Source organism: Hyperolius riggenbachi, chromosome 12 (assembly GCF_040937935.1).
Source record: "Hyperolius riggenbachi isolate aHypRig1 chromosome 12, aHypRig1.pri, whole genome shotgun sequence".
Taxonomy (NCBI): domain Eukaryota; kingdom Metazoa; phylum Chordata; class Amphibia; order Anura; family Hyperoliidae; genus Hyperolius; species Hyperolius riggenbachi.
In genome coordinates, this window is record NC_090657.1 from 136,724,728 (window position 1) to 136,743,983 (window position 19,256).

At 40.0% G+C, this 19,256-nt stretch overlaps 1 protein-coding gene across 4 annotated transcripts in view; it reads right to left on the reverse strand.

Annotated features, from left to right (window-relative positions):
* SLC12A5 (solute carrier family 12 member 5) overlaps positions 1-19,256 on the reverse strand; it is a 223,109-nt gene that overhangs the window by 37,501 nt on the left and 166,352 nt on the right. For all 4 annotated transcript variants that reach the window (XM_068263355.1, XM_068263356.1, XM_068263354.1 and 1 more), the window contains exons 11-15: positions 16,877-16,934; positions 15,026-15,200; positions 5,929-6,047; positions 5,689-5,787; positions 5,422-5,541 (exon numbers count right to left, since the gene is read on the reverse strand). In XM_068263355.1, coding sequence (XP_068119456.1) covers positions 5,422-5,541; positions 5,689-5,787; positions 5,929-6,047; positions 15,026-15,200; positions 16,877-16,934 — 571 coding nt within the window. The remainder of the gene's footprint in view (positions 1-5,421; positions 5,542-5,688; positions 5,788-5,928; positions 6,048-15,025; positions 15,201-16,876; positions 16,935-19,256) is intronic.

Genomic DNA, 19,256 nt, shown 5'->3' on the forward strand with positions numbered 1-19,256 from the left:
TGAACCATTCGTTTTGTTTTCTGCTAGTTGTATTTGCATTGGAAGCAAAGTGATTAGAATGCCTTCACTCAACCTCCTGGAAGTACATCAGTATTTGTCAGATTGTGTGACTGATGATAGACTGCAAGACAAGCAGTAATCATGTTCTGCTCATCCTACACCAGATGCAATGTAGTCACCCACACATACTAGCTAACAACAATAATTATGATACTTTGATCTAGTTAAAAATGAATAATGATAGTGGCTTCATGTTTAAAGCATTACGAAACAAACGTAACCACTTAGGGTCTGTACAGGCATGAACCCTGGAGGTCTGGTTAAAGCTGCAGCTTGGTAACGGTTCAGAGCTGCAGCAGAATTGTCTTACAGCCAATTATTAGAAAAATGGCACAATCCTCACTCACCATTCCACAAATCCTAAAGGAGGTCTAGCAAGCAGAACTAAGAGCCAATAAAATGTCTCTTACGCTGGGCATACACGGCTCATTTTTGCCGCTCGATTCTCCCGTTCGATCGTTTCGCCGCTCGATTCTGCAGTCGATTCTCTTATCTTCCGCTTTTTCTTATCTTTTTCCATTCACTGCTATCACAAATCAAGCGGTAAAAACGATCGAGCGGGAGATCGGACATGTGAGAAATGATCTATCGAGCCATCTAAATGGCTCAAAAACGAACCGTGTATTTCCAGCATTAGTCACATGTTCACTGAGAGATCCAATTACGACGATTATGCAGGAAAATGCATCTGTGTATTGCTTATCTCTCATCTTCATTGTGAGAAGAGATCAGCAGTAGATGCAGGGTTCCATAACAGATGCATATGAACCATTAGGACCCTTTTCCACTGGCAGAAGGGATGCGATGTGACTATCGTGTCGCATCACTTCTGCTCCCATTCATGTCACTTCCGCATCTCCGACGCAGAATTGTACAGTCGGAGATGGTGGGCAGATGCGGCCCGGCGAGAATCTGCAGCATGCTGCAGGTTCTCTGATCACTCCGCACCGCTCCGCATAACCAGCACACAATGGAAACTGTTCCATTGCTGTGCATTGGTTTCTGTACAGCCATGGTGGATACGTCCATGTAGCTGCATCGCACCACGTGTAGTGGAAACAGGCTCTTAAAAATGAATTCCTTATTTGATTTAAATGCAATCCCTGTTGCCCATTTCACCTTACTACCCCACTACCTATGTGTGTTATACATTTTAATACTATTTTTTGTATTCATTTTTAGTATGGTACGTAGGTACTAAATGTCCAGAAAGCAGCTAATTTCTTACTCTAAGCATCTCTGAGATTATACAGGAAGGAGGAAGACTTTGCAGAGAGATGGCTTTTACTGCTGGTTGAGCAGGAATTAAAACTAAAACTACTACTATGTAATCTTGGGCCTGAGGAAAATACACCAAAAGCTTTAAACTGAGGGGAAAAAGTATCCAAAATTTAGGTTCATCATTTAAACTGGCTATACACAGGCCAGAAATAATGTGATCCAACCTAGAATCAGTACTGCTTAATTAAAATACTAATTGGAGTATTAAATGATGCATTACAGCCCAGCTGTCAGAATAACAGCAAACAAAGACGCTCCAAAAATAATAAAATAATCAAAATAAAATCCATTCAAAAAGAAGGAAAGTTACCTTCTAGACTGAACTGTTTTCCGTAAGTAAATTTTTCTCAAAGAACAGTACAAATGAAAGTGCTTTTCGCGGCCAGTAAGCTCTGAGCACAGTTAAAACTGTTGATTTGGGCACTTACTTTGCCCTGAGAAAGCAGCTTTAGGTCATGAAATGAGTTGTCATTTTTGCTTTTCTTTGACTGAGAAAATTAAACTTATCTACCAGAACGTAAGCCAACACTTTCCTTCTTTTAAATTGATTTTAACTAAGGCCCCGTTCACACTGCACGCGTTTCCAGCCGCGTTTTGGAAACGCGTGCATGCGGCCGACACGCACGACATCAGACATTGCATAGAGTGCAATGTCTGATGTTCACACTGCATGCGTTCCGGACCTGTGCGGTCCGGGAACGCATGCTGCACGCATTTTTTGTAAAAACGCATGACTGTCCCATTCACTTTTCAGTGATGGGATCAGCCAAGCAACGCACACAAACGCGGATGGCGTGCGTTCGTACGCGTTGCGGTCCGCACGCATGGCCATCCGCGTTTGTGATGTGAACGGGGCCTAATGTATTTATTTGGGGGGTGCCTCCATTTGTTCTTCTGTTGATGTTTTGTCAGGGGGTTTGAAGTTCATGTTTTCACATAAACTTCATTTTTCAGAGCTGCGACCACAATCTCAAGGTCAGATGGGGAGTATATTTCCCCACATGCTATACTGGTGGTTGCTGGCTTAAAGGACATCTATCCTGAAAAATTGTAAAGTGTACAATACATACAGTGGGATGCTAAAGTTTGGGCAACCGTGTTAATCGTCATGATTTTCCTGTATAAATCGTTGGTTGTTACGATAAAAAATGTCAGTTAAATATATCATATAGGAGACACACACAGTGATATTCGAGAAGTGAAATTAAGTTTATTGGATTAACAGAAAGTGCGCAATAATTGTTTAAATAAAATTAGGCAGGTGCATACATTTGGGCACTGTTGTTATTTTATTGATTCCAAAACCTTTAGGACTAATTATTGGAACTCAAATTGGCTTGGTAAGCTCAGTGACCCCTGACCTACATACACAAGTGAATCCAATTTTGAGAAAGAGTATTTAAGGGGGTCAATTGTAAGTTTCCCTCCTCTCTTAATTTTCTCTGAAGAGTAGCAACATAGGGGTCTCAAAACAACTTTCAAATGACCTAAAGATGAAGATTGTTTACCATCATGGTTTAGGGGAAAGATACAGAAAGCTGTCTCAGAGATTTCAGCTTTCTGTTTCCACAGTTAGGAGCATATTGAGGAAATGGAAGACCACAGGCTCAGGTCAAGTTGAGGCTCGAAGTGGCAGAACAAGAAAAATCTCGGATAGACAAAAGCGACAAATGGTGAGAACAGTCAGAGTCAACCCACAGACCAGCACCAAAGACCTACAACATAATTTTGCTGCAGATGGAGTCACTGTGCATCGTTCAACCATTCAGCGCACTTTACACAAGGAGATGCTGTATGCGAGAGTGATGCAGAGAAAGCCTTTTCTCCGCCCACAGCGCAAACAGTTCCACTCGAGGTATGCTAAAGCACATTTGGACAAGCCAGCTTCATTTTGGAGTGAGGTGCTGTGGACTGATGAAACTAAAATTGAGTTATTTGAGCATAACAAAGGGTGTTATGCATGGAGGAAAAACAAAGCATTCCAAGAAAAATACCTGCTACCTACAGTAAAATATGGTGGTGGTTCCATCTTGTCAAAGTTGAGGGACGCATGGAGTCCACTCAGTATCAGCAGATTCTGGAGACCAATGTCCAGGAATCAGTGACAAAGCTAAAGCTTTGCCGGGGCTGGATCTTTCAACAAGACAACAACCCTAAACATTGCTCAAAATCCACTAAGGCATTCATGCAGAGGAACAAGTACAACGTTCTGGAATGGTCATCTCAGTCCCCAGACCTGAATATAATTGAAAATCTGTGGTGTGAGTTAAAAAGAGCTGTCCATATTTGAAGCCATCAAACCTGAATGCACTAGAGATGTTTTGTAAAGAGGAATGGTCCAAAATGCCTTCAACCAGAATCCAGACTCTCATTGGAACCTACAGGAAACGTTTAGAGGCTGTAATTTCTGCAACGGGAGGATCTACTAAATATTAATTTCATTTCAGTTCAGTTCAGTTTTGGGTACCACATTACAGGAAAGATATTGCAGTTTTAGAGCAAGTGCAGAGACGAGCAACACAATTGATACGTGGGATGGAAGGTCTCAATTACCAAGAAAGGTTAGATAAACTGGGTTTATTTAGTCTAGAGAAAAGAAGCCTTAGAGGGTATCTAATTTACATGTATAAATACGTCAGAGGGCAATATAAAAGCTTGGCGGATGAGCTTTATGTCCCTAGGCCTACTCAAAGGACTAGAGGACATGATCTGCGCATGGAGGAAAAACGTTTTCGCCATTTATTTAGGAAAGGGTTCTTTACAGTAAGAGTGATTAAGATGTGGACTGCATTGCCACAGGAAGTAGTTATGGCAAATTCTATACCTGCATTTAAAGGTGGCTTAGATGCTTTCCTTGCGTTGAAAGACATCCATGGCTACCATTACTAGGAATGCCCAATGATGTTGATCCAGGGATTTTATCTGATTGCCATCTGGAGTCGGGGAGGAATTTTTTCCCTTTTGGGGCTAATTGGACCATGCCATGTAAGGGTCTTTCGCCTTCCTCTGGATCTACAGGGATATATGAGGGAGCAGGCTGGTGTTGTACTTTGTTCTCTGCTTGAACTCGATAGACGTATGTCTTTTTTCAACCCAAGTAACTATGTAACTTATTTTGTTGTGGTGCCCAAATTTATGCACCTGCCTAATTTTGTTTAAACCATTATTGCACACTTTCTGTAAATACAATAAACTTCATTTCACTTCTCAAATATCACTGTGTGTGTCTCCTATATGATATATTTAACTGACATTTAGGCCCAGTTCACACTTGCGGTTCTCTGCCAAACAGACCGGATGACCTGACCGGATCCGGACCGGATCCGGATCGGAACCGTACGGTTCTGATCCGGATCCGATCCGGTTGCATCAGGTGTTCATCAGGATGCGATCCGGATCCGTTTGGCAAAAGTTAGTACAAACCAAATAAAATGTTGGGGTCTGGGAGGTCAGCAGAAGGGGGACTTGTGGAATCAGGCCCTCCGCTGTTTAGCACTCACCTCCACCTCCGACATGCTGCCAATATCTCCAGCTCGTTTAAAGTCACTGCTGATCCACTCCAAAATGCTTGCCCATGTGTCCCCATCCAAAATCGCCGCAACAATCCGCATAGGAAGTGGGGTAGAACATCCAGATTTTTAGCCAGTGTGTTGTGCGCTCTCCGGTTCTCATTGCTTTGTATTTGCCGGATGGTGCAGTCCGGCTCCGCCCCGGATACGGCTGCCGGAGGAGCCGGACCAAAAAATAGCGCATGTTGGGTCTTATGCCGGAGTCCGGATCCGGACGAAACGGACGCATGTGAACGCACGCATAGGCTTTCATTGCTATGCCGTGCGTCCGTTCCGTCCGTCCCGCATGCGGTCCGGCTCCGGCACGGCGATTCCGGACGGCGCCCGCTAATGTGAACCGGGCCTAAGCGTTTATCACCTTTGATAGTCAGAGATGCCTTAATTTTATACACAATACTTACTGTAATTTAATATATACATAATATATTAACAGACAATATTTAATATAATCACATTCTTTCTACCAGATAACACCTAGGCTGATGTATACAGCAGCTTTACATGTACTCACCCCCGGTACTCAATGTACTTGTAGATAAGCCCAGCGACCATCATAGCTACAAGGGCATAATACCAAGAGCAGATAAACATGATGGCAAGGCAAAGACTCATACCAAGCAATGACAGTGTCCTGTAAGAGAACAAGGGAAAATCATAAAAATGCATTGCTGTAACTCCATGTACAAACAAAATGAACATTTGGGTATAAATATTTCAGACTTGAGGATAACTGCACAGATCTGACATTTTCAATTCAGTACTAATGGCCTTCACTCACCAGTGGTAATATTTGAAGCGAGGCCTCCAGTTCGGAGTCCTAAGCAATGTTTGCACTGCACAGGCCAAGTTAACAAACATGTAACACATCAAGAAAAACCTGTAGTCATAGAAAGGAAGAAAAAAAGAGAAAGAAGCTAGAAAATCAGAAGACAGGAGATGTTACAGACGAATCTAGCACAAGTTAAGAAGGAGAATTGGAGAAGTATTAACAATGGCACCAAAGGAAAAGATCTCGTACATAGAAAGAATAGGAGCCACTTCATCCAGTGATGCAATGAGGATACCAATCTCGCAGATGCAGGCAGTCAACAACAGGGCCCAGGTTGGCTCTCCATTAGCTTTGCCATGGCCGAACACCTGTTACATAACAGAGAAAGATAGTGTCCATCTCACTATACTAAATTATATTGACAAAAAACAATAACCAATCAAAGCAACAGAAGCTGAGCAAGTGGTGAAAGAGTACATAATCACTGGAATCTAAAAATAAAAATTGTCAAAACTGACAGTGATTATAGTTCACTGACCGTGATCATAGTTCACTGACCGTGATCATATGTTCAGATGCCCCAAACCTGAAGAAATACTTCAAATTACTATTGTGTAATGCTACCAGAGACTGGAGGACAGATCATAGTGAATATCCAATGGGTTTGCACACTCTTATACGGTTCAGCACCTCGACTGTGGTGTGCGATCCCCTACTCTGTGCATTAGATCATAGTGAAGGTTACCACTAATCAAACATTATTTGCTTGTTTTGTCTTTCGAGGAAAAAAATCTCAGTCATTTCATGTTATTACATCTTGCCACCAGACACAGTGCAGTTGGTGAGTAACAATAGCACCAGCCCCCTGGGGTGAAATACTTTAGCAGTATTTAGTCATGCAGCAATGTGGAAGTTTATGAACAATCATTAAACTAAACAAAATACTGTTGCCATGGTAGAAAAGAAGTGTACCGTAATTTGAGCTGATTTACTGACAATTTTAGTTTTCAGTTGGTTGAAATTCAGTTGGTTGCAAACTGAAATCAATAATTTTTTGTAAAAATTAAACAAAAAAGAAAAGAAACATTTTTGTGCACCATTAACCTATTTTTATGTCCATTTAATAATAAAAATGAAAACTTTTAAAGAGACTCTGTATTGAAAAAAAGGGCCCCTGGGGGGTACTTACCTCGGGAGAGGGAAGCCTCTGGATACGATTGAGGCTTCCCCTGTCCCACGGTGGTCTCGCTGGGTCCCTCCGAAGCCACAGCCGAAAATTTGTCAGGCTGTGGCACAGGCACAGTAGCACCTGCATTATTTACCTTCCCCGGCTCAAGCACAGGCGACTCGCGCCTGCGCAGCAGAGCAGATCCGACTGGGATCAGCTATTTCCGCCTGATCCAGAGCCGATAGAGCCACTACTACGTCTACGCTGGAGCGAGGAATCTAAATATTTACATGACCGCCATTCAGAGCGGCCCAGCAAGACCACCGTGGAGGACGGGGGAAGCCTCAATCGGATCCAGATGTTTCCCCCTCCAGAGGTAAGTACCCCCCAGGGGCCCTTTTTTTTCGATACTGGTTTTCTTTAAGGTGGCAACATGTTTTTCTGTTTGATTTTACCCCAATTCGATTAAAACGATTGGTTGCACTGGAAAATTTAAAGTTTTTTTCTCTGACCGCAAAAAAATGACAAAAATGGGAAATTTGATTAGATTTCGATTGGGATTGGACATGTTGTAAATTTCAGACCAACTTTACCAATAATTGTATGATGTGTAATGGATGTCAAATTGTATTCAACCAGAACAAATTGTACATAACTATTAAGTACATACTAAATGTTGTTGTTTTTCATAATTCCATCTTTTTTTGTTGTTTATACAGAGTGTGTATACGGTATATGAATATAGTGAATATAGTGAAAAGATGGAAAGATATTGAATTATCATATGTTGCTGTATTGTAGATTGGTTTATTTAATTTCATTAAGGCTTTGTTCACATCTAAAATCGCAATCGCTGACGCCAGCGATTTGCGATTTTGTGGGTGATTTTTTTTCCCCCTCCTGGCGCTCGGTTAGACACTGCGATTTTTTTATAGCACTTTTCTAAGCGCTTTTGCAGAGTGATTCAGCTTTTTTCACTTCCTGGTGCAAGTTAGGAAATGAATAAATACAATGGTCTCAATTCACTAAGTTTTATCAACACTTTATCAAACATTTGATAATTTACCTCATGGGTAAAATCTAATTTTTAATTCACTAAAGTGTTAAATATTTATTGAATGTTTTATCGATAAAACGTTCAATAAATCTGTAACACCTTGGTGAATTTAAAATTAGATTTTACCCATGAGGTAAATTATTAAACGTTTGATAAAGTGTTTGATAAAGCTTAGTGAATTGAGGCCAATGTATTTATCCATCTTATCCAAGGGCTGGGGAAATTGCTATACAAAGCGCTTTTTCAAGGGCTTTCCGATTTCCCTATATCTTCTATTGAGCAAAAAATGCTCAGAAAATGGTACAGTCAGTACTTTGCTGAGCGGATAGGAAACCAACCGTTCAGATGAGAACACTCTCATGGGGAATCATTGCACAAGATTTTTAGAGTGATTTTTCAAAATCACCGGCGCTTGAAAAAGGGGCAAAAACGCCCAGGTTTAAACGAGTCCTAAGTGTTTGTAGCAATTTTAAGGCCCAGTGCACACCAAAAACCTCTAGCAGATCTGCTAAACGCTAGAGGTTTTTGAAGCAGATTTCGGAGCGATTCTAGGCATGTTTAGAGAGGTTATCTAAACATGCCTAGCGTTTTTTGGAGCGTTTTTGTTTAGCAGATTTCATATATAGTTACAGTAAAGCTGTTACAGAACAGGTTCTGTAACAAAAATGCCTGGAAAACCGCTCTGATCTAGCTTTTTTCAGAGCGGTTTTTCACTTTCCTACACTTTAACATTGAGGCAGAAACGCCTCAGAAATCTAAAAAATGCTGCAGCCCCCAAGTTTGCATTTGTGGAAAAAACGAACCGCTCTGGTGTGCACCATCCCATTCACTTTCATTAGCCAAGCGGTTTTCCTCCTGCAAGCGTTTTAAAAAACACTGCAGAACCGCTCTGGTGTGCACCAGCCCACAGTGTGGTAAATGCAGTTGTTAGTAGCAATGTGGATTAATAGATGTACAGAGATGGTGATAAATGTCACAGTGGAAAAATTAGTTTTATGAAAATGCAAAATGATAATAAATTGATTATTGAGTGAAAGGTTGCCAAGCAGGAAGCGTTTTCTATCCAACCAACTTTTTCAACATTTATGATCTTTTTCTCTGAAATTGAAGCTATCTAATCTAATGATTTCTTCAAAACTTCCAATCAACCGAAAAATTGGACTGGTTGAACTGAATCAAAATTTTAAAAAATGTACCGTGTGTGGCCTTTATAGTCTAATTTTAGAGAAACATTAGCAAATATTTGAGCTGGATTCACAGTGGTCAGTTGAATAACGCAACCGTAAAAATGTGTGTGAACTACAATGGAGACTGGCCATAGACTTTAATGCAAAGCTTGCATGCAGCAAGTTAGAGTAATGCAATCTGTTACAACTCAATACTGTGAACAAGCCCAAAGAATTGCATGGGAAGTGAGTTGACATGCAGAATTATTCTGTAACGTAACTGAGCATTGTGGACTAGGCCTTAATAAAAAATGTTTTATTAATATTTGTTTTTATTTCTATTCAGTAATTGTGAAATTCTCTTATCAGTGTTGGCATTATAGAAAACATGGTGAGATGCAAGTCTTGTGTTTCTGGTGATTTTCTAAATGTATGGACTACCCAACTGAGAATTTTTAGTGCCTCATTAGCAGCTCTCAGCTGAAACCCACACATACCGCTGTCACAACTTGTTTGCATTTCTATTGTGTCAATCAGCAAAATAATGTGTAATTCAACATCTATGGGCTGGTGCACACCAGAGCGGTTCTAGAGCGTTTTTTAAAACGCTTGCAGTGGGAAAACCGCTTGGCTAATAAAAGTGAATGGGATGGTGCACACCAGAGCAGCTCATTTTTTCCACATACGCAAACTCGGGGGCTGCAGCATTTTTTAGATTTCTGAGGCGTTTCTGCCTCAATGTTAAAGTATAGGAAAGTGGAAAACCGCTCTGAAAAACGCTAGATCAGAGCGGTTTTCCAGGTGTTTTTGTTACAGAAGCTGTTCAGTAACAGCTTTACTGTAACAATATTTGTAATGTGCTACACAAAGACGCTCCAAAAGACCCTAGGCATGTTTAGAAAACCTCTCAAAACATGCCTAGAATCGCTCTGAAATCTGCTTCAAAAACCTCTAGCGTTTTGCAGATCTGCTAGAGGTTTTTGGTGTACACTGGGCCTTAGTGTGTATATGGAAATAAGAGATTTAGTCACTGTTTGCAAATCTTATGGTTTCTCCTCCTTACTTTACAGAATCAATGAAAAGCTCAGTTTAGAGCAATGTAATAAAAAAAAATAGAAAAATTTAGTTTTTTTTAAATTTGTTTAAAGGACACCTGAGGTGAAAATAAACTGATAAGAAAAACAATTGTATCTATCCTCAGTCTCCTAAAAAAGACTTTTTTAGATATCCCACAGTTTTATTTTATATTTAAACTAGTATACCCAAGCCTGTTTAAAAACGGGCTCTAGGTCTTTTTTTCTATTGCCGTCAGTGCGCATGGGCTCGCCCGCACTCGCTGCACATGCACATCCACCCGCCGTGTGCCTGCCTCGCTCCCTGGTCCCATCCAGCTGTCCGTACTGCGCACATGTGCAGTAGCAGATAACAGGGACACGGACAGCTGGACGCAGCGACACAGGGAGATTAATATAGAGGATTTCATTTTTAAGTTTTTACTGTTTCATTGTCTCTGCTCAATGACACATTCATTAAAGTATACCAGAACTCAAATCTATGAATTATTGACCCTTTTTATCTCTTTCCTACTCTCAGAAGCCATTTACTGTCAGAAAAGTGTTTTATGGCTGTAATTACTTATCAGTGAGGACTATGGTATAGTCTGACCCAGTACGACCCGGACAGAAACTGTCACTTGCATACCTGATTTTTAACTTTTTCAGGCGGAGAAAGAAAAAAAGGAACACAGCATAGTTATTTGTGTGTTTGGCATTGTACATAAACATGTCTATCTCATCTGGTTACATGTCACCACGGGTTGTCCTTTAAGAAATCTGATCTAATTTCCCGTTTGTTTGTTTTTTTCAATGTAGGTTCATTGACAGTGGTGGATTTTTCTGATTATTTTTTTCTGAAAATTGAATGGTGTAGAGTAGATTGTCAATTTCTTGATGTATAGACCAAAGCAATTTTCTCAGAGTTTTTCAATCATTTTTTTCCATAATTGTGGAAAAATAGCATGTGTGATACATTGGTGCAATTCTTCAAATGGTTATTCAAAAAATTGGTTGTAATTCCTGAATTTAAAAGAAATATAAAAAAAACTGTATGGCGTGTGGACAACTTAAATCATGTTTTAGCTTTGAATAGATGGGGAAGAGTTAGAAGCTGTGTCAGCTCTGGCATCTTTCCATCCTCAAAAAGACTGTTGTGACACCACTAACTATAAAAACATCTTTAGATCCCACTGCACTCATCAACCATCACCCTGTGTCACTCCTCCCATTTGCATCTAAATCACTTGAACGCCACTTGAACTAAGCAATAATTTATCTGTCAACTTCCTGCTTGATCAGTTCCAGTCTGGCTTTCATTCAAACCACTCCACAGAAACAGCTCTTACTAAAGTGGCCAATTATCTTCTTACAGCTAAATCCGAAGGTCATCATTGCATACTCTTCCTTCTTGCTCTGTCGTCAGTGTTGATACTGCTGACCACACTTTACTCCTACAGATACCTTGCTCACTCCTGGATATCTTCCTAACTGGAAGGTAATTTACAGTCTCTTACTCAGATTACACCTCTTCTCCACATCCTTTGTCTGTGGGGTTACCTCAATACACAACTGTTCCTCTAAGCCCCAGACCTTAACTCCCTCCTCACAAGTGTTCCTGACTACTTGTCTTCTATAGCCTCTTTCGTGACCTCTTGCTCCTTAAAACTTAATATGAGTAAACCAGAACTAATCATTTTCCCACCCTCTCTGTCAACTTCTCTTCCTGATATAACAATAAATGTTAATAATACCTCTAAGACTTCAGTTCCTAAAGAATGGTGCTTAGGGGTAATATTTCACTCCTCTCTCTTATTCCTCACATTTACTCCCTAACCAGCTGCTGTCATCTCCCACTCAAAAACATATCTCGCATCTAAACTTTTCTCACTCAGGATACAACAAAATGTTAGTACATGCTCTTATAATATCTCATTTGGACTACTGTAATAAACTGCTTTGCGGATTACCAACTAACTGACTGGCATCGCTCCAAACTGTACTGAACTCGACTGCTCGCCTCATTCATCTCTCTTCTCACTTTTTCTCTGCTGCTCCTCTCTGCCAAACTCTTTATTGGCTGCCAATTAGTGAAAGGATCCATTTTAAACATGTAACCCTAACCTACAAAGCTCTCCATGATCTTTCTCCCCTATATATGTCCTCACTTTGTTCCAGATACCAACCCAACCGCAATCCAACTTTTGTCCTCCTCTAGAATCAACTCCCTGCATTCACATATACAAGACTTCTCATGTGCTTCACTCCTCCTCTGGAATGCCCTTCCACAATAAATCCATCACTCTCCAACCTCTGAAATCTATAAATGCTCCCTCAAAACTCACTTTTTCCAACAAGCATTTACTCTAACTGTCCTCTACAACCTCTGGCAAAGTTGTACTCCTTACTAGTTAACCTAAAAACACATTGCCTGTATGAACACTGCATACCCTTATTCCTTTAAATTGTAATCTCGCAAGGACAAGGCTCTCTCGCCCTTTTGTGTCTTGGAATTTGTAATTCATTTGTATCTTGCATACATTTTATTAATTGTGTTACATTTGCCACTGTAATTACCAATTCCGTATTTTGTACCAGTGTCCATATTTGATGTATATCATTGTCTGTATTATTATGTACACCATGTTTGTTTTTCTTACTTTGTACAGCGTCACAGAATATGTTGGGCTTTATAAATTCATAATAATAATTTCTGCTTCTGTGTGCTTCGCTCTCTCAGTCCTCATACCCTTGAATCATCACAGATGGCAAGCTTAATTTGCACTTCTTAGCAACCATGGCAACAATACTCTTCTTGCACTACTGATTGCATCTTGCTGCACACACAACAGATCTGATTGCTAATAATTTTCAGCATCTGCATTAATGTTCCTGATAATCCGGGTAATCCTGACCCAGGCTTGGGGTATAAAAAAAAAAAACATGCTATGAGCAGTAATGCCGAGCCTGGGTTGAAGCAACCATTGGGTAGGTTACTGCAGAGACGGCAGAGCGGCACTTTATTACTTATTGTCCTCGGCATCCGGAGAACTTCTTCATGTCCTTGGAGACTCTCAATCCTTTGGGTGAGATCGCATGTCTGTCCTGTGAAGACAGAGTGCAATCTCACCACAGGGCGTAGAGCACCACCTGGAGGACAGGAGTAAGAAATGCAGGGCTGCGAGTTCTCTGCAGGGGCTGCAGGAATTTTCCCTGGGGTATGATTTTCTCCTGACATCACAAAAAAATGCTTTTAGACCCTAAAATCCAGAAAGAATCATCTGTAACAGAGCAGCAGCATCCGGCATCCGTGATTGGCAGTGCACCCTTCATATCAGGCTGCAGGGATCTGAAGGCAGCCTCTGAAGTTACTTACACGCGCTGAAGCTCAGGACCAAGGGTGAGTGATCGTGGCACAGGAGGAGACAGGATACAGGTGGACACATTTTAAAGAGGGGGAGAGAGAAAAGACTCATGGGGACACTGGAATGACAGAGGGGGAGACAGAAATGACACTGGAAGGACAGAGGGGGACACAGCAAGGACAAAGGAGGACACAAGGGAACAGGGAATTTGGAGCTCCATATTCAGAAATTAGTTTCCGAAAAAAAGCTGCAAACTTTGCATTAAGAAAATGGGCATCAAATGGTGAGTACAACAATTCTTGGTTTGTCATTTTCTTTCCTTTTCCAACGCCGTGTTAACTAGAGAAATGTTAAAGATTCATATTTAATTTTTATATGTATGTGTCCTGGCCTGCGAGATTTATCTTAATATGAAGTGCGGCCCTCAGGTAAAAAAGTAATGCATTTCAAAGATGATTAAAAATCCAACAGACCAAAAGAGAGAGAGGAAGTGTGCCGATCCCTATTAACATACATAATATCTGTTTGTGCAATTAAAATAAAGGGGATCGGTAGTCAGAGGAATGTGGAGTTTGCTATCTTTATTTCATTTTAAAAATAAAGTTACCTTGTCTTTATGCTGATCTTTTGGCTTCAGTTTTGTCTGCAACAAGCCTTCAGCCAGTGGAGCAGTTGAGTAATATACTCACTTTGGATGCATTATTCACAAGATATTAAGGGCAGAGGATAAGCCTGGCAGTCAGAGAAAGCATAAGGGTACGTTCACATTGTGTGTGTTGCATACAAATAAGTTGCACTGGTGCCACAATGGGCCAATTCGCATCGATGCATGGGCTCCCGGTCCCATTATAATAACGTGAGCCGAGCCATGCGCTACTGAACAACATGCATGTATTGCCTGCATTACGAATGAATTGCAATATGATATTGTTTGTTGCATCACGTGCATTACCAGGAGCTGTTTATTGTGAAATCTGTTGCGATGTGTCGTATGCATATTACAATGAATGCAATGTGAACTTACCCTAAGGCATTCCTTATAAAGCAGGAATCCAACGGAATGTAAAAGTCATACCCAACGTTATCCAAACGTTGCGTCAATAAAAAGTATTCTTCACGGTCACTGCGTTTGGTGGTAACGCACTACATGCATTCCATTAGACGGCACTGCAATGGCCACACTGTGAACACCGCACTGTTTTTGCACTGCAATGCTCCGCATTACAATGCAGGCATAACACCCCACTGTGAATGTAGCCTTAGCCTTTCACTTCCTGTTTCCTCTAATAAGCATGATTTTCATTCAAGCTCTTTGTAAATAAAGAAGAAGAAAAAAGACACAAAGAAAAGTTTGTCAGTGGTTCCGAACAGAATAGCGTACCATAAACAGGAATGAAATATAACCATAAAATATAAAATGTTCTGTTGCTATACTGAGGTATTTTTTTCTCCAGTACAGTCTGCCTTCATGGAACATTTGAATGTACTTTCTTTTCAGCACTCAGCTTTTGTACTATTGTGAGGCAGGTCTGACTCACCCTGAGGAACGGCACAATGCCATCTCGAGATATGGCTTGCAAGAGTCGAGGAGCTCCTGTCAAGCTCTGCAAACCAGCTCCACATGTGGAGAAGAAAGAGCCGATAACAATGACCCAAGGTGATGGCCAGGCCAGCGTTCCCACCACTAGATTTCCATTAACAGCTTCTCCAAACCTGCAAGAGAAAGACATACAGCAAACTGAAATCTGTACACAAAAAGACACATGGTGAGGTCTGTGTATTCATATCCTTAAAATACCCTTTGGACAGACAGTAGATGAAAGCAAAAAATCCATTCTGTACTAAATGATGAAAAGCCTGTCCAACAAAGAAAGCAACCTCAAAATTAAAAAGGCAAACGTAAGAAGCACCATTCTGCCTGCAAAAACCTTGAAGACAAACATAAAAATGTCAGCAGTCAAAGAAATGGATTATTTCATTTAATTCTTATTGAGGTTAATCTACTGGGGGTAAATAGGCAAGCCTTGATGCCTTTTTAGATAAAACCATTTTTTTAAAGGCCATTTGATATAAAGCAACCCTCAAGCATGTCCTGTGTGTGCTACATGCCATTTTGCTTATTATACATATCAAAAACGCTCTACCATGCAGGGTTTTAACAAAATCCCCCATGACTCCTGCAGGTGGGGGAGGTAACCCAAAGCCTGAGCATCATACTGTATATTGTTCCGGGAGCAGGACATGTCCTCTTCACTTCCTCTTAAGTGGAGCCTATCACCTATCGCAGTGTCTGGAGAAGCTAGGTGATTGACTGCACAGCGGCAACACTGGAGAAGTGAAGGGGGTTTGTCCTGCTACCAGAGGGAAATATACTATGAAGCTGCTGCACTACTGTTTCAGGTTTGGGGGTGGCGGGGGGTTTGATCGGGCAGAGAGACACGTTGGGGAGGCAGCGCACACAGAGCACCATCGGGGGGGGGGGGGATTTTGCTGCTGGGATAGTTATATGCCCCTGCTAACATGAACTTTATTCATATAGGTCATTTGTATATGATACCCACCTCTTTCAGTGATAACAAAATTCCTTAAAATTGGAACAACCAGCAATTTGACTTACTAATTTGCTAGATTTATAGTAAACTCTGATATAGTGAACCACTGGATATAGTAAACTTAGTCCTCAGAGCCCAGCAAATGTGCCTGTATAATATATGATATAGTAAACTACTATTCCTGGTCCCTTGGAGTTTACTATAGAGGGATTCTAATATATATATTGGCTCTCCCCTTAATTTGGCTATAAAGTATGATGGATATATGCCTAATGTAGATTGTGAGCCCCTCTGAGGGACAATTAACCACTTTGGGACCGTGTGCAGTTAAAACTACACCGCACTTGTGGCTGCCTAAGTCTGGTGCAGTATAGATTTAACGGCGCTGACTTGACTACCGTGCGTGGGACGCAATCACGCACCACCACTGGCACAAAACTCTGTCTCTAAAGGCAGCTCTCTGAAGACAGCTGAGTTCCATACCTCAGAGCCAATCACAGTGATCAGGAAGTGAGAAATCTAAAAAAGGAAATGGTTAAGGGGCCAGAGCCTGTTAGTTCACAATGAGTTAAGGGAGAAGACTACTGTGTATAAAGTGTACAGCGCTGTGGAAGATGTCAGTGCTAAATAAATACTAATATATACAGTATATATATTCATTCAATAGTTTTGGTGACTTTTATAAAGCCATCTTTAGATGAAGTTTCTTACACTGGAGGTATAATTGTATGGTAAAAGATAGTCCAGAGAGGTAACTGAAATACTTTTTCATACATAAAATTAAAAAGACACACATATTTATATACATACAAACATACACTGTTTTGCGATACTCACTTATCTTGTAATACAACATTCTCAACACAGGCACCAAACAGAATCACAGAAGAAATATCTGTTTTGATGTAAAGGAGGAAACAACATAACTTTAGCTAATAGGGCAACATGCTGTCTTTGGGAAGTGTCAGTGGGGAAAAAAATCTGACAGCATCGAGGAGGGGTAGGTCTACCAACAAGAAGAGATTTCCCTCCTCCCTACAGTATCAGGTTATTTTTTTCACTTCTTACATAATTTACCCAAGGGCTTTCTTTTTGTGTTGTATATTCAAAACCAACCATTAAATAAACAAAAAAAAAGAAATTGAACGCACAAAAAGAAAAAATATTGACAACACAAAAACTGTTTTTTAGAAGTGCAGAAATCAGGTATTATTATGGTTATAAAAATTATACAGCAATAACAGTATTATTAATGAGATATATGTTATTTCATATAAGATTGTTTTGTTTCTGCAGTAATATTTTATTAACAATTTAATGTTGAATGCATTTATTATTTCATAATAAAGTATTTATTGGTATATTTGTTATTTTATTAATTAATTTTCAACGCTTAAAAAAACTTTTTGTTTTGTTTTGCAGAGAACATATTTGCTGTTCCCAGCAGTTTATTTTCTCCTCATACAATAAAGTTCTGAGGAAAAAACAGACTTCGACAAGACTTCCCAATACTTTTTCTCCTAAGCTTAGGTGAATTTTCACATCTTATCAATCAAATGCCCTTTAAACCACCCACCAGCAGTCAATAAAATACTCAAAATAATTCTAACAGTACTTTTTCACTTACTTACTCCTATGTTTTCAGCAAAGTCCTGAAAAGTTATTTAAGCAGATAAAAAATATTAAAAAATAATCTCCTAGAAGAAAATTTAGGAAAAATAGTGAACTGGATTGGGCCCTTTGTGTCCCTGTGATCAATGTGATTCATAAAGCGCTGATGAGTTGCTCTCCTTATAGCTTCATAACTGCCGCATGAGAAACTGCAAAGCTAATCAGCACAACACATTCAGCATCTTCACTGTATATAAACAGTGCTGTGGTAGACAACCGAATGACAAGTGACAGCCGTGCATACAATACCAAATACGTTAATTTACATGATAAGCAGCTGTTGATATTGGTAAACAACAAATATTAAGAAACATATTTTTTTTTAAACATTTTAAAGTCCACATACGCTGTGCCATCCTTTTGATGTGTTCACAGTTATTCACTTAAGTAGGCTAAATCCCCAAAAACCTGAATGATCATAATCCAGCCAAAAACTTAAGTTGGCCATGCATACCACCAAATCATTTGACTTTCCAGCTTATTCAATAAAACAATTAAGGATGAAGTTTGTGCCGTGATTTACATGTTCATAAATTATTGTGCTTGTCTGCCAGGAGAAACATTTGTCCTACAATGCCCTGCATAGTTTGTAAACTATGGTCAGCTGGTTAAGAATGGCCAATAAAGAGGGCTTTCTTATATGCTGGCTTTGTAGTATAACATTGAGTCAGGGAAGACTAGTTTTGCAGTGTGTAGTATAGGGAGAGCTGCACTTCTTCCTCAAGGGCTGGGCCAGTGTAAATGTATATTCTGTGTGGGGTGCCATATAGGCCCATATGCAATTAAGTTTTTCTCTTGTATTTTCTCCTAGGAGATAATTTTTCAACTTCTATTTAGAATAACTTTTCAGCACTTTGCAATTAAAAAAAGTACTAAAATGTAGGTGAACAAGTACTATCAGAATAATTTTGAGTATTTTCTTGCTTGCTGGTTTAGAAGGCATTTTACTGACAAGTTTGAAAATATCACCTAGGAGAAAAAGTTAATTGTACAGTATATGTTTATGGGCCATAGTCTTGTGCACACACCCTCTATCTTCACATTTCCTAGCCACATCAACCTTTTTAAAGGGAACCTGAACTGAGTAAAATTATTTAAAATAAACACTTGAGGTATATTCAAATGAACATTGCATAGTTACCTTGCCATCAGTTCCTCTCAGAAGCTCACCATTGTATTCTGACAATAATCCCTTCCAGTTCTGACAACATTTTGTCAGAACTGAAATATATCAGTTGCTGTCAGTTATATATCAGTTGCTGTCAGTTATAGCTGAGAACACAGCTGAATTGCCAGGTAATGTCCAGGTTTCCCTATTGCTCAAGAGGGCAATGTTAGTTTAACAGTGTACTGACCAGAAAGCTGTTATGGGGTAATGGCCATTTTCAAAATGGAGGACGGAGAATTCCTTTGATCCCAGTGGACAAACAGGATGCAGGAGAGGAGAAAGAGATTGATGAGTAGACTACATGGGAGGTAAGTATGATGTGTGTATGTTTATTTTGACTTTTAATTTTCAGTTCAGGATTTCTTTAAGGGTTACTCT